The 14,896-nt window shown below is 38.5% G+C and overlaps 1 protein-coding gene across 5 annotated transcripts in view; it reads left to right on the top strand.

The window, feature by feature from the left end:
• Positions 1-14,896, top strand: part of LOC100932920 (fibronectin type-III domain-containing protein 3A) — an 80,191-nt gene that overhangs the window by 32,973 nt on the left and 32,322 nt on the right. For all 5 annotated transcript variants that reach the window (XM_023507039.2, XM_031944904.1, XM_031944901.1 and 2 more), the window contains exons 5-7: positions 2,460-2,718; positions 3,277-3,561; positions 13,752-13,807. In XM_023507039.2, the coding sequence (XP_023362807.1) occupies positions 2,460-2,718; positions 3,277-3,561; positions 13,752-13,807 (600 nt within the window). The remainder of the gene's footprint in view (positions 1-2,459; positions 2,719-3,276; positions 3,562-13,751; positions 13,808-14,896) is intronic.

Raw genomic sequence — 14,896 nt, 5'->3', positions numbered from 1 at the left:
TCCCAGGGCCATGTAAGGCCTGTGAAATAGTTTGCTAAGGCAACTGCAGGTGGTGATGAGCTGAAAGCTCAAAACAACCACCTCCCACTGCTTGAGTTCTCTAAGTTGATAATTTTGTATGGCCCAAGAATGATATCAGAAATATCCAAATGGCCCTTGGAAGAAAAAAGTTTCCCCACCCCTGATTTAAGGTATTACTGGATACGTAGTCTTGTTAATCTATGATGATAACTTATTTTTTATATATTAAATGCCTTTTCCAAGTTTTAATAACATTAGCCAGAGAGAGAAAGATGTCTAAAGAGATGGGGGAGATTCCCAGGAAAGCCCAAAGCAGGTGGAAGAATAGGGTTCATAGTGGCTGCATGAGTAAGCCATAGGGCTTAGATTGCCATTAAGACTGTTGGAGGCAGACATTTATGCGATCTGCCAGGAAGAAGAAATCCAAGTAAACTGAGAAATCAGAGTTCAGATTAAAAACCTCTGAAATCGGAGACAAATGTTTCCACAAGTTTGTTCCTTGCAGTAAGCTTTGCAGAGCAGTCAGAAGCTGCATGTGTCCTAAAGGAAGGCCTGTGCTTCTTATTTGTAGAGAGAATATTCCTGCTGAAAGTCCTATTAGAAGTGAGGAGGGGGGCAGTGTGCCAATGTATGCTGTGTGAGCCAGTGGGGCCAGGGGAAGGGGGGTCCTCCAGGAATTTAGCCTGGCCTTTGCATTCAGAAAGCAGGGCAATACTGTTGATCTCTGAGCCATGTCACCATATGGTTGGAGGAAATTAGTTTCTTGAAACATACAGCTTCAAAGTTTTTTCAAATGTGTATAGAGATTTTGTGCGTGTGTGTATGTGTGCACACACGATTGCACAAAATTATATTAATAAATATGAAGTGTCTGGATGATCGGTCAGAGACATTTCTTTCTGCTAAACTTTCTCTGGGATCGTCACTTTCTTATTGTCACAAAAAATGTGAGACTTCATTTTGGTGTAACTACAATTTCCACATCTGTAATTCCTGTTTAGTTGAACAGGAAATGCTGTGAATCTTGTTTTACTTTAAAGACAGACTAAATATGCTTGTAGCGGAGGATCTTACTTGGAAAACCAAACAAATGGTATTTCTATATGTGACTGTTGGAAATTTGTATATCACGATACAGTCATATTCATAGCTTGATAATGGTCGTCTGAAGATTCCCCGAGGTAGTAAGTAAGCTTCATTTCTAGTTAATGAGAAAAGCCTAATTGGATGAGGCTGAGAAAAAATACTGTAAAATGGTCACAGTAGTAGGGATAGATCTGCAGCCCAGGAAACAGACAGGTAAGGAAAGTCCTTTTACCGAGGCAAATGAGCACCCTCTGTGCCACTTAGAATCTTACAGTAAGAGATGCCTAAAGCTGAGGCATTAAATACAGGCCCTAGTGTGAGCCCAAAGTCAGTTAGAATCAGATTAAAATGTCATTGGGAAGGATTTAACACAGTAAAATATCTAATAAGACATAGACTACATTAGTTGCTATGCAGATACACAGGAATCCTTATATCCAGATTTCCTTCTTTTCCCCTCCCTCCCCTCCCATCTCGCTCTTTCCCCAATCCCAGCAGCCCTGGCCTAGATCACTATGAGGTTCAGTAGCTTATTTATAAAATCATTTCTAGCCAGTTCTTCAGATTCAACAGGTTTATTGGTAATATTATAACCATTACTTTTGATGTCTGGAAATATAATCACCATTTTCCTTATTTTTTCCACTAGTAAATTTAATTTGTCAGAAATGGAGAGTACTTTAATTCATTTTAATTTTGTGTAATTTTAGGGAACCAAAGGAAATTTAATCCATTTTTAATGGCCACCAGAAACGACTGCTGTATTTTTTAAAGCAGACAACTCAATCAAAAAGCTGTGTTCCTTTGCTGTCAGACTAATTAGAGAGCATTATTTTTATCTTATTCTTTCCTTAATAAAGCAGTATTGTCCCTAGGTCCTGTGGAAGGAGGAATGCAGAGCTAGACAAGAAGCCCCTTCCCTCAAGGACTCTGGCGTCTAGTAGGGAAGCTTTGTGGTTGATTGAATGGGCATTGCTCATTTGACTGAATTGGCTCTGCTTCCCAGCATCCTGATTCTGCCTTAATGACCTAGTCATACCTTCTGCCTAGTAAATTAGGAATATCTCCAATTAAGTCACTGTAGTATATTTTGCTTTCATTAAAGAATTGCCTTTTGTCAAGCACTGCATTGTGGTGTGGGCCTGAGATCTACTTCTTTAATACCTGAACTTTCAAAGGGAAGAAAACAAGTTCCTGTATGTTAGTATACTTCTCATTAAGCAAGTTTCTCACAGGTAAAGGCTATATATGATGATAAATCTAAAGACTAATAAGAAAAATAATGTGAAATCATGTCTTGTTATTCTCTTGTGTTTATTATATAATCAATATAATCTTGTGTTTTGTCTCAGGTGGTGGAAGAAAATGGAGTTCGAAAAATTGTAATTTTGCCACATTCTACCGAATACCACCCTTCCATGCATCCTCCTCCACATCTGCAACATTACATGCATCCACATCCTCCTCTCCTTGCCCATCCTCCTCATCCAATGTACCCCCCAGTTCCAGGATCAGAATTGCATCCACCCCAGTATATGCACCAACATGCAATGCCGCCACCGCCACCACCACCACCACCACTGCCACAACCACGCATTTACCATGATTATGGTAAGATTGTTTGTTCTTAGTAGAAAATAGTTTCAGTTTGTTGCAATCGGTCCCTTTTATCTTGGATACTTGTTCCAAAAAGTAAAGAGAGAGGTAAGACTTCAACAAATAATTATCGCGTGTTGTACATAAATGAAAAAATGTTTATATGCAACTGTGTGTGTGTCTTGAATGAAAATTCCCATTGATTATGTACCTCACTGAAAGTTCTACTTGGTACTACTTTTTTTTTACTTTATGGCTCTACAAAACCATGATGGGCAATCATTTTAAAAAAATTTATTTCTTAGGGATATATAGTGGTAAAAATTGTAAGGCTCTTGGAAGCCATATTCCCTGTCATGGTTAGGCCTTTCTTTTCAGAAGTGAGGTCACATCTTGATGTTCCTATAGACATTTTTCCTTCCCCTCTGTAATCCCAGCATGGGATCAAAATTGAAACAGTGAGAACCATTCTAGAAGTTAAAGTGTCCCTTCTATCAGCCTTGGTCCTTATTTGGTTATGTAAACAAGAGGTCTCAAACACTGATTGAACAGTATGACCCTGCTCTGTTTTAGAATCCCGTTCCCATGGAAGAACGCATTATATTCCTCGTGATGAAAGAACGGGTAAAATGCAAGAGCACTTGAAGAAGAGAATAAAAGACAGACATGCTATTGGACATAACAATAACAACAACAAATCTGGCATCCCGCCTTCTTCGCTATCTAAAGTTCACAGTTCTTACAATGCTAATGTTGAGAATGGATATGGAAAGGGACATTATGTTGTAGAAGAACCTGTTAAGCAGAAACAAAGTGGGAAAGCAAAGGACAGCCCAGCAGAAGGTGCAAAAGCTGAAGGTAAGATCAGCCTTTTTTCCTTATTTCAAAAGAAAAAAAAAACAAATTGAAAACCACAATGCATCTTCAAACATTTTCCTTTTCAGTCCTTTTTACTCTGATTCTAAATGGTTTTTCTGAGATGAACCATTTGAGCTGTATTAGAAACACAGAGCCACAATTCACCTGCTTTTTAAAAAGCGTGGGGAACTTACAGTTTCACACTAATTAGCCCCAACTTGATGTGGCAGCAAATGCCAGCAATGAGTACACATGGTTTCTGCTGCTTGTCTTCTGTTATTGATTTACTGAAGTAGAGCCATACGATAATACAAATAGGTTTGGCTTAATGGAAGACCCAAAGCTAGTCTGTTATGGGAATACATTCATTACGTGATGACTATTTAATCTCACACTGGCAAGGAAGAAAGAAATAAGGTTATTTTGCAAAACTGAGATATGTGGAACTTCGCTTTTCCTTTCATTGAAAAGGTGTTTGGAAAATATCGAAAATGTATTGTATCTCCATGTAAAAGTTTGCCAAATGTCCTTCAGCAAGTTGTCCTTTTTAAAAAATGTCATCCAATAAAATCAGTTCCTATTTAATCCAAGATCCTAACCAATCCATAAAACGGTCTAGTTAATTTAGGAATTTCCATTAATTTGCTAGTGTTAGGCCCAAGCTTTTGTAGATTTGCTAATGTTTTGATTTTTGATTTATAACTACCATTTCCCAAAGCCTTAACACATTATCCAGTTCAGCAAGTTGTCAGTGCTAGAGTGCTTCATGCTCCAGGGAAGGACAGGAGCTGTGTAATGATAGTCAGCAGGATTGGAATGTCACACCCAGGTGGTACAAATAGAAGCCACTTAGTTTTCCAAGGAGAATTTTAAAACCTAAGAATGCTCTCTAAACACAACAAAGACAAACTGCACGGAAAATGAACTTTTATGGAAAAGGGAAAAAAGACCTTATGAGTTTGAAAAATAAACAATTTGCTGTTTACTGCCCACATGCTGAATTTATATTGCAAAGGGAAAACTACTCTCTAGCATTAAGGTTTATGGTTATAATTGTAGGTGTTGTGGGGGGGGGGGGGAGAGAAGTGGGGGAAGGGAGAGAAATAGAGAGAGGGAGGAAGAGGGAGGGAGGGAGAGAGAGAGAGATTGTCAGGGAAAGGGGGTATGTATCTGCTACAGGATCCCTAGTCACTATCCCAGATACTGCTATGGTTTTATAGAAAATAGAGGGCCAGGAGAATGCCTCGTGCAAAATCACAGACTCTTCCCCTCACTTTCTCCCTGCCCCAGTCAGCCTGGTCTAAATAACACACACAAACAGAAAACCTATTTCATTATGTACCATTGGCATGAATTCTCCATCTAGCATAAAAGCTTCCCATGGTAGGATCGGGCAGCAACCCAACTGTTTTTGTGTCTTCCCAACCAAGTCTCTGACTCCCAGGAACTTCCCAAATGAGATGCTTTGGTAATCACCACTGCTTTCACTTCATTGCTTTCCCAGTCTGAGGTGAGTCTGGAGTGTTCTTTGTAATGACATTTTGTTTCCAACCTGGAGCCACCTACTCTTTTCTTGTTCTCTCACAGTTCCGTCCTCATCAGGAGCTATTCAGCCCAAGTCCATGAAAGGGGACCCTCTTTTAGAGATAAGGGCTATGACCCTGATACAGGTGGACAATCAATAAGTGGTTTTCCATTCTCCATTTCAAAGTTTCCCTTCAGTAGTGAGCAAGATGGATTAGGCCAGATAAAAGAACTTCTATCACTTTCTCTAAGCAAACTATTCAGAGTCTTCTGAGTGCTTGTTGAAGCAAATGTTTCTTTTATTGAAATCGGTGGTTCTCTGAGGAATAAGAAGCCCAAATAAGCATCTCATTTTGATGTTGGTAGGTACTACGTTTCTCATCGGTTATGACTGGTTTGCTTGTTTAGTTAGTGTGTGGTGTTAGGAGGCCTGCTCAGAAGCTGGATTTGTGTACACACCAGTTGTGATTTTCCACAGCCACGGTCTACCCTAACAATGCCAGCTGTCTCACAAATGTGTACAAAGGGCAACAGGCAGTCAGTATAAATCTATCATTAGTGCTGCCAGTGGGTCAGTAGCATCATTCCCCATGTCAATCCCCACAGTGTTATTATTTTTTGTTACTCTTTATATATTGTAGCATAGATATTTAAATCATGCTATCTGGAGTCAGCAGCATCTTTCCTTCTGAGGATGAACTGTGGTCCTATTTGTTATTCTTTGCACCCAAACTATGTCTATTCCCATCATTTTCTTTTTTTCATCTTTTTAACCTTTTCCACATTAAGGCAACTCTCACCCAATTAGCATAGACCCAGAGACTTAGTGCCTGAAAGAAACCCCAATAATTCATTATGCATTATTGCCACAACACTGGTAACTGTTTGAAGTGCTGGTGCCGAGTTTTGTAGCCTTGTAAAAAGTCTTGTGTCTTATAGAGCTCATCCAATAAAGTCTAAACCAAAGGCAAGAATTGGGAATGTGTTTCCAGGACGTCACAAGCTAGGATGCACATAATTGTTCTGGGGAGAAGAAAATAATGAACGAGGAAAAGAGATGATGTTATGCGTTTTGAATTCTCGATTCATCTAGGGCAAAGATCTATTAGCCTTTTAGCCTTCAGCTCAGTATTTGTGGGTATATTTTCTACAGTGAACATCCCTTTTATCCTTAGTAAAAATTTGTCTTCATTACACAAATGAGGAATATTGCACATAGCCCGAATGGACAAGCTGTGACATACAGTAGATGAGAGGCACTTAATGTACACCACCATAATTAAATGGTCCCCTTCTCCTTTTGTGTTCTTTTTAAATTGACAACCTAACCATTTCCACTAAGTGGTTTGAAAATTTTCCATTTCAAACAGGCAGCTGGAAACAGGTCACAGCTTCCACTTAATATATGATAGTAGAAGACCATAATTAGGCTGGCTGGACCGAGAATTTGTACAGACACATAGGTTAATGGCTTGTCTGTAAAATTGTGTATCAGAGCAATTTAGAAAAGGGCAGAGAAAAAAAAGACAGAAATGAGATGTTCTAATAGAGCATATAAACCATTTATTTTTTTAAAAAACCAACTTAGGCAGAATTTGCTAGACAAGACTTCCAGGTCAAGAGTGGATAACAAAAGGGTCATAAGGAAGCAGTTTTGGCCTGGCCTTAGTACGTGGCTAGACAGTGGACAGAGAGCTGGTCTTAGGTCCATGAAGACTTGGATTCAAACCCTGCCTCTCCTCCACACTGGCTCTGTAGCTCCTAGGCAAGTCATTTAATTTAAAATCAAATTGCAAAGGTGCTGACTTGTATGGGTAGAGGGAATTTCTACATTAGGGAGTTCTTATATCTGAGAAATCCATGGTCCTCTTTCCTGTGGTGCAGTTAACTTTTGCTTACTCTATTTTCTTCCATTCTATTCCTCCTGCCCCCATTTATTCTATTCTCTCTCTCCATTCAACCTGTCCCTCCTCAGAAGTGTTTTGCTTCTGTCTAACCCTATTCCTAATTTGCCCTTCTTTCTATAACCACTTCTCTTATCTCCTTCCCCTCCTACTTTCCTATCGGGTAAGATAGATTTCTTTACCCAATTGAGAGTGTATATTATTCCCTCTTTGAGCCAATTCTAATGAAAGTAAGGTTCACTCACTCCCCTTAAGCTCCCCTCCTTATCACCTTTGCCTTTCTCCAATATATTCCATTCTCATCTTTTAATTTTATTTTTTAAATATCATCCTTTTATATTCAACTCACACCTGTGCTCTGTGTGTGTACCTACACACTCCTTCTAGCTGCTCTAATTATGAGAAAGTTCTTCTGAGTTATAAGTATCATCTTCCCATGTAGTAATATAAGCAGTTTAACATTAAATCCCTCATGATTTCCCTTTCCTGTTTACCTTTTGATGCTTCTCTTGAGTCTTCTATTTGAAAGTCAGTTTTTCTCTTTAGCTCTGGTCCTTTCATCAAGAACGCTTAAAATTGTTCTATTTAGTTGAATGTCCATTTTTGCCCCTGAAAGATTATACTCAGTTTTGCTGGGTAGGTGATTCTTGATTGTAATCCTAGTTCCTTTGCCCTCCAGAATATCATATTCCAAGTCCTCCATTCCTTTAATGTAGATGCTGCTAAATCTTTGTGTTATCCTGACTGTAGTTCCATGAAGCTTGACTTTTCTTTCTGGCTGCTTGCATTATTCTCTCTTTGATCTGATAGCTTTGAAATTCGGTTATAAATATTCCTGAGAGTTTTCAGTTTGGGATGTCTTTTTCGAGGTGATCAATGGAGTATTTAAGTTTCTATTTTACCCTCTGGCTCTCAGGTATCACGGCAGTTTTCCTTGATGATTTCTTGAAAGGTGATTTTTTTTTTGATGAAGGCTTTCAGGTAGTCTAGTAATTTTTAAATTATCTTTCCTGAATGTATTTTCCAGGTCAATTGCTTTTCTAATGAGATATTTTACATTGTCTTCTATTTTTTCATCCTTTTGGTTTTGTTTTATTGTTTCTTGATTTCTCATAAAAGCATTAGCTTCCACTTGCTCGATTCTAATTTTCAAGGAATTTCTTCAATGAGCTTTTGTATCTCCTTTTCCATTTGTCTGGTTATGCTTTTCAAGTCATTCTTCTTACTGACTTTCTTTTGGCCTCTTTTACTATTTGGCCTATTCTGGTTTTTTTAAGGTGTTATTTTCTTCAGTATTTTTTGTGTCTCCTATATCAAGCTGTTGATTTTTTTAAAAATGTTTTTCTTGTGTTGCTCTTATTTCTTTTCCCAATTTTTCCTTTACCTCTCTTCCTTGATTTTCAAAATCATTTTGAGCTCTTCCATTGCCTGAGACCAATTCATATTTTTCTTACCCTGGAATGGACATTAGGAGGCCATTGAATGCAAGTCCCTAATTTTCTAAAAGAAACTGAGGCAGAGAGAGGTAAATGGCTTCCCAGGGTCAGAAAGCTAGTATGCATTAGAGTCCAGACTTGAACCGTAGTCTCCTGACTACGGTTCTATCCATTTATAGCACTCACAGCAAGGATTTGACCCCCAAGTCCTTTGACTCCAAAAAGGTGTCACCCTTAAGCAAAGCTTAAAATGAGAAGAGAGATATATTTCAACAACAGTGTTCTTGGTTGTCACTGACAATGTCACATGCAAAAACTAAAAGGTTTCTCTTTAGATGGTAAAATTCGTCCATTGTCCTTTAGGGTTGATAAGTTGGTCACTGGATCAAACCTGGAAAATGATAAGTGAGCTTCATAGTTACTTGAGGTTAGCCTAGTAATCTAGATAGGAAAAACCCAACCAGATTGGACGAGCTACCCAAGGAGATGAGACTGCTACTTGGTACAGTATAAAGAGTGCTAGACCTGAGGTCAGAAAACCCACATTCAAATACCACAAACATCTTAGCCAGCTGTATGGCGTGAAAATCATAACCTCTCTCAGTCTCAGTTTTCTCATTTGTTCAATGGCCTTAAATAACGCCTACATCCCAGGTTGTTGTAAGGATCAAATGAGATAACGTAAGTAAAGCAGGTGCTTCCCAGAAAGCCACCAAATATTCACAGAACCAAAAGAAGGCCCTCAGCACAATAGGTAAATATGGAACAGATGAATGGGAATGTTGCAGGGAAAGAAGGTGTGGTTGTTCTGTGCCCAAATAAAAGAAATTGCTCATGTTAATGAGATCAAAAATTCATTATATATGTATAAACATACATATGTATCTGTAGAAGTATGAATTTGCAAAACAAATGAGGATGTGGCAATTCATTTTATAAAAGGATCCTTCGCTACAAAATAAACAGACTTTCTTTACATAGGGACTCCCTACATCTTGTTATAGCTTGCTTCCAGAAGTGTCATTAATAGTCATTAGATTTATTATAGTACAATAATTTTTCATTAAGAGGAATGTTAAGTGACTCTTCTTATCTACCCAATGTTTAAAAGACTGGAATGATTCTAAAAGAAACTAGTTGTGAAGAGTTGTTTCAGAAAAGCCATTTTCTAGGATTAATCTATATTCAGTCTAAATTTTACACCTTTCTACCATATTGTAGATTATTACTGCTGTTCCCAGGGACTGTATTTTAAGGTACATTAATACACACACACACACACACACACACACACACACACACACATAAAATAAGAAAGGAGAAGAAAGTTTATTACTAAAGCTGTGAAACAGTTTTAACGAGAATTCAAAGAGAAACGATTTTCTGTTTAACTTTGTTAAACTTCTCCCCTAAGCATCCTAGTTAATTAAAGTTTTACTGTATAATCGGATAGGAAAATTTACTACTAATCTTACAAGTGTTCTTTTTCAAAAGGCAAAGCAATGTAGGGAGGCAGATCTCATTTTGTAAGGGGATACACTTAGGGCCACATAGGACTATACTTCCAACACTTCTTGAAAGAATTTTGTATTGTTTGGAGACTAGACTAGGATGGTAACTCGTGGCGACTAATGTCACGTCCCTCCTCAAGAACATCCCTCTAAAAGCTCTCAGAGAATATAGGTTTAATGATATCATCCTAGAAGAGCCCTACCTTCCTCCTGCTTTCGGTAGAACTGATAAGCCCATTCCAGCACCTGAGAACCACAGCCTGGTGTGGCAAGGTTCAAACACTCTATTTTCAACAACAGAAGAAACAAAAGATTAAAAAAGAAAAAAAAGTGTGTGAATGAGACAGCCTCGCCCAAAACACATCATGTATTTACTGCTGTGTACCTCAGACAGTGCAGGTGGTCCTTTTCTATATCTTTGGTATTTTGTTGAAAATGTTTGATAAATAGCCTCAGTGAGCAGTCTAGTATCATTTATGGAAGAGGTCATTACTCGTCTCTGAGTACAGAGAGCTCAATTTTAATTTTGTTTGAGTAATGTTATACAAGTGATTGACCCTCTTTGGGGTGGAAGTTGGTCATGGGTAAAGTAAGAGAACTTGAGATCTCTTTGCGGTCACTAAAAGCTCATGTTATTGTTGCCATGTGAACTTGCTGTGCTTTTCTCTCACGTTGAGGGGATGAGGCTGGTGGTAGGGATACCGGTGGCAAGGATTGTACAGCAGCTGCCATTCAAATCTGCTCTCTGCACTGTGTTGTTGCTCCTGCTTATCTGACTTAGGAGTAATGCAGTGATGCTCAAGCCTTCTTTTGGGAGAGCGTGTTAGTGGGCTGCTAATCCTCAGGTCCCTGCACTCCAGTTTCACTGCTTAGAAGTGATGCTCAAGACCATCTTGTAAAGAGCAGAGAGAGGAAAGATCTTGGGATAGAAACATTCTCGGCAGAGGCCTTGGCAAAATGTAAACATTGGAGAGTTATGACTGAGGAGTGAGGAAGCCTGAATTTAATTGCAGAATGTGGAAAAGGTCAAAGCAGGAAGGATCTAATAGAAGAGATAGAACCGTTATTTTAGAATGAATGTTATTATAAAGCTTGCTGTAATAAAATTCTAATGTTTGAAATGACATAACATAATGGATATGCCAATATTACGTTACACAAAAGCGAAGTGTTATTTGCCTAAGGCTTATTCTTGCTCTGAAGGACAAACGATTGCTGAAAGGAGAAATGAAAAATAGAAGTCCAATAAAACAATGAATTCCTCAGAGATCGGTGTGTCCTTTGCTAACTCCTGATGGAGGAGCAGACAGATGCTGCTTTCAGGTGGAAGAGCTAACACTAAAAAAAGCGACCTCCTAGTTCAACTGAAAAGTGGTAGAGGAGCGGCCTTCACATTGCAGAGACCCCTTGAGCAGCAGCTCCTCCCTTGCAGCTACTCTAGCCCTACAAGAGTTAGACAAGGTGCTCTTAAAATATAGGGCTGGGGTGCTTTTCTAATAGCGGTACAGTGGAAAGCAAAGAACAGAGTTCATTGGCATTGCCAATACTTTGAAAATGAAGCACCTGACCTTTTTGGCCACTCGGCCAGTTAACTACAGAAAGCAGGAACTAAGGTGCATGCAGTGTGTCGTAGAGGCGGCAGGCCTAAGATTGGGATCATAGAGAAAGTGTCATGTCAGCAAGCAACATGCCATACTTGTCAGATCAGGACTTCAAGTCATGGCATGCAGGCCCAGAAGGGATTTTCAAGAGCGAGCGGCACAATGACATAGAGGTGGTGCCCCCTGTAGCCTCTAACCTCTGCATTCCTCTGGCTCAGCCTAGGAATCCATCTTGGTGCTTTGCTAGTTTGATATGCATCACAAAAGATGTTGGATGTCCAGTTTTAACACTTTGACAGCAAAAAGTTGCCACTATTGACCAATATGTGAAGTATTTTCTTTTTCTTGTTGGGGTTTGTTGGTGGGGGGGGGGGGGGAGAGAAAAGAAAGTTGATGTAATAAGTTCTGATGGACCAGGCCATCCTCAGCAACGAGATCAACTAAATCATTTCCAGTGGAGCAGTAATGAACTGAACCAGCTATGCCCAGAAAAAGAACTCTGGGTGATGACTAAAAACCATTACATTGAATTCCCAATCCCTATATTTATGCACACCTGCATTTTTGATTTCCTTCACAAGCTAATTGTACAATATTTCAGAGTCTGATTCTTTTTGTACAGCAAAATAACGGTTTGGTCATGTATACTTATTGTGTATCTAATTTATATTTTAATATATTTAACATCTGTTGGTCATCCTGCCATCTAGGGGAGGGGGTGGGGGGTAAGAGGTGAAAAATTGGAACAAGAGGTTTGGCAATTGTTAATGCTGTAAAGTTACCCATGCATATATCCTGTAAATAAAAGGCTATTTAAAAAAAAAAAAGTTAATGTAATAAATAAAGAGAGCACCAGCACAGCCACCGTAAGTGTAACACACTACTAAGAGCTGTTTTGTCCATTGTTACCGAGCCAGAAGGGTAACCTGTGGTCTGCGTGGAAATTTTCTTCAGCTTCCAGATGGGAGTCCAAAATATTCATTTACAGATTCAACGTCAAAATATTTTACATCATCTACAACTGTATCTCTGTCTTTTCATGATAAAAGTGGAAACATTTCACTTAGGAGACAGAAAATCTGAATCCTCATATCAGATCAAAGGACAATTTTTGAGCCCCTCTGCCCCTTTTGGAATAGCATGTGTTGTATCTAGGTGGCTCAGAGGATTCCATGGAGAAGTACTTTTCACTTCAATTTCATTCCTCTGTTGTCTTATTATAGAGAATATGAAGACTCCCTTGGTAACCCTTTGAAAAGTTCATCAGACTTTTTCAACATGGTCTACACTGGAGGTTTTCCAGTGCTTTCTGAAATTGGGGTGGGGGGATTAACCTCATTGGTGTCAATTTTCATTTGCTCTTAACCAGTTGGGGCCTTTAATTTCACATGTGCAAATTGGATGACTATTTTGATAGTGTAAGAAGTCCCTCCTGAAATAATCCTAATAGAAACAGGTAATTAGGAGGATACAGGTGTGTTGCCTTGGCTTTAAAAAGCAAACCACCAATGCCACCCACAAAAACAAACCTGCCCCTGTTGTATACGGCTTCTACGTTTCAGGATTTTTATCTCCAACGTGGTGGGTTTGGTATGTGCTCGGTTAGTTTTATGTGAAAGAAAGTGCTATTGGAGAACTGAATGGCAACATTCACGGAGCCTAAAAAGGAACTTTGGAGATTTGAGGGTTTTTTTCTTCTGGATTTTGTTTGGGGTGTTTACAATCCATAAACCTCAAATCCTCTGATTTACATTTATTTTTATACGATCTCTCTTAAAAGTGAACCTGGGTTGAGTACACTACCAATACTAATCCCACTCCACTCGCTATTGGAAATGAACCAGGCATAATGAAGGGTAATAAGAAACAGACGTGTTTTAATTTGACACTTTATCTTCATGTAAAGTTTTTTGCTTAGCTAAAGTTAATTAGAAGAAATGCTCATATTAGGAAAACCATGTCCCTCTGTACTAAAAATGATTTCCACACTATTATTCCTTTAGGGTTGTTTTTAGTTCTTAAACTTTGCGCTACTGTACTTCGGGCTAGCAGTGTGACTGACAATGAGATGATTAATAAAAGCCCTTTGGTGAAGAGGAGTTCCTAATGAATCTGATTCCATCTTGTGGTTATAATTAGGTAATACACTACCATCTGCTGCTTTTTTCCTTCTAATGATATGTTTCTGTTTTTCTTTTTTTTTTTTTCCCTTAGAACCTCAAAAAGAAATTAAAGAATTACAGGACCTCTTTAGCACGGGAAAGCCTATAGTAAGTAATGCTAAACAGTCTCTCCAGACTTACTTTTCATTGGTTTTTTAAATAATTAGTTTCTTTTTTCCAGGAGCAGAGTGACAAACATGAAATCTGATCATGCTTTTTCTTCGTCAGTGAAATACACAAAGCTGTAAAGTCAGCATGTGTTAAAGAAAGGGACAGTTGTTTCTTATTTAATGAAAATGTTTTGCGTCTGCCATATAGAGAGGCAGCATTGCTATAGTATAAAAAATTCTGCCTTGGGGTCAAAAGGATCTGGCTTGGATGCTCTACTTTGGCCCTTCCCCAAGTCATGCACCTTCCCCAAACTTCAGCTTCCTCAAACATAAAACATTGCCATATCTCCCTCGCAGGTTTATGGTATTTGTAAACTGTAAAGTACATTAGAAATGAGATGTTAACTCCAAGAACTGGATAAGACAGAGCTTCTGCCCCTAATCATCTCACTCACTGCCTCTCTACATTTCAAAGAACAAGCAGGAAAAAAAAAATTGACTTGGATCAAGAGTGAGAAACAAAAATTGTTGAGTATTAATGTTAATTATCGATTCAAAAAAAAAACAACACTGAGGTTTTTCCTGACCAGACTGTTGAATTTTAAATATTTCCCCTCATATTTTATACTATGTGTTACATGCATTAGAAAAGGGTTGACTTTCCACCTATGGGAAGGAGCTGCCCCAATCCTAATAGATCCCCAAATGTTTGGATGTATTTGAACAATATATTTATTGCAGCTTAGAACAAATCACTTGAAATTGCCTTAATTTACTCCTAATGACCTACTTTCCTTAAAAAAAAAAAAAACTACACTTAAAGTATTTTGTGAACAATTTTCAAAGCACCATTTAAATGCTAAATAGTAATCATAATAATGCCTTGTTAAAAATTATCTAAAGTGATGAAGCACAATGCTCTAAATTAAATGGATAATGTCTTTAAATTAGTGCCCAAATTAATCTAGGAAAAAACACCTTTTCTTGTCTGCACGGATGCATGCTTTGCTTTTGACTAGAGTATTTTGCTTCTTCCTTTAATTATGTAGTGGAAGAGTTTTCTAGTCATCTCTCCTTGATGCTGGGG

This window comes from Sarcophilus harrisii, chromosome X (genome assembly GCF_902635505.1).
Source record: "Sarcophilus harrisii chromosome X, mSarHar1.11, whole genome shotgun sequence".
Taxonomy (NCBI): Eukaryota; Metazoa; Chordata; class Mammalia; order Dasyuromorphia; family Dasyuridae; genus Sarcophilus; species Sarcophilus harrisii.
The sequence above is the reverse complement of the archived record's forward strand: the minus strand, read 5'-3'. Positions and strand labels throughout refer to the sequence as shown.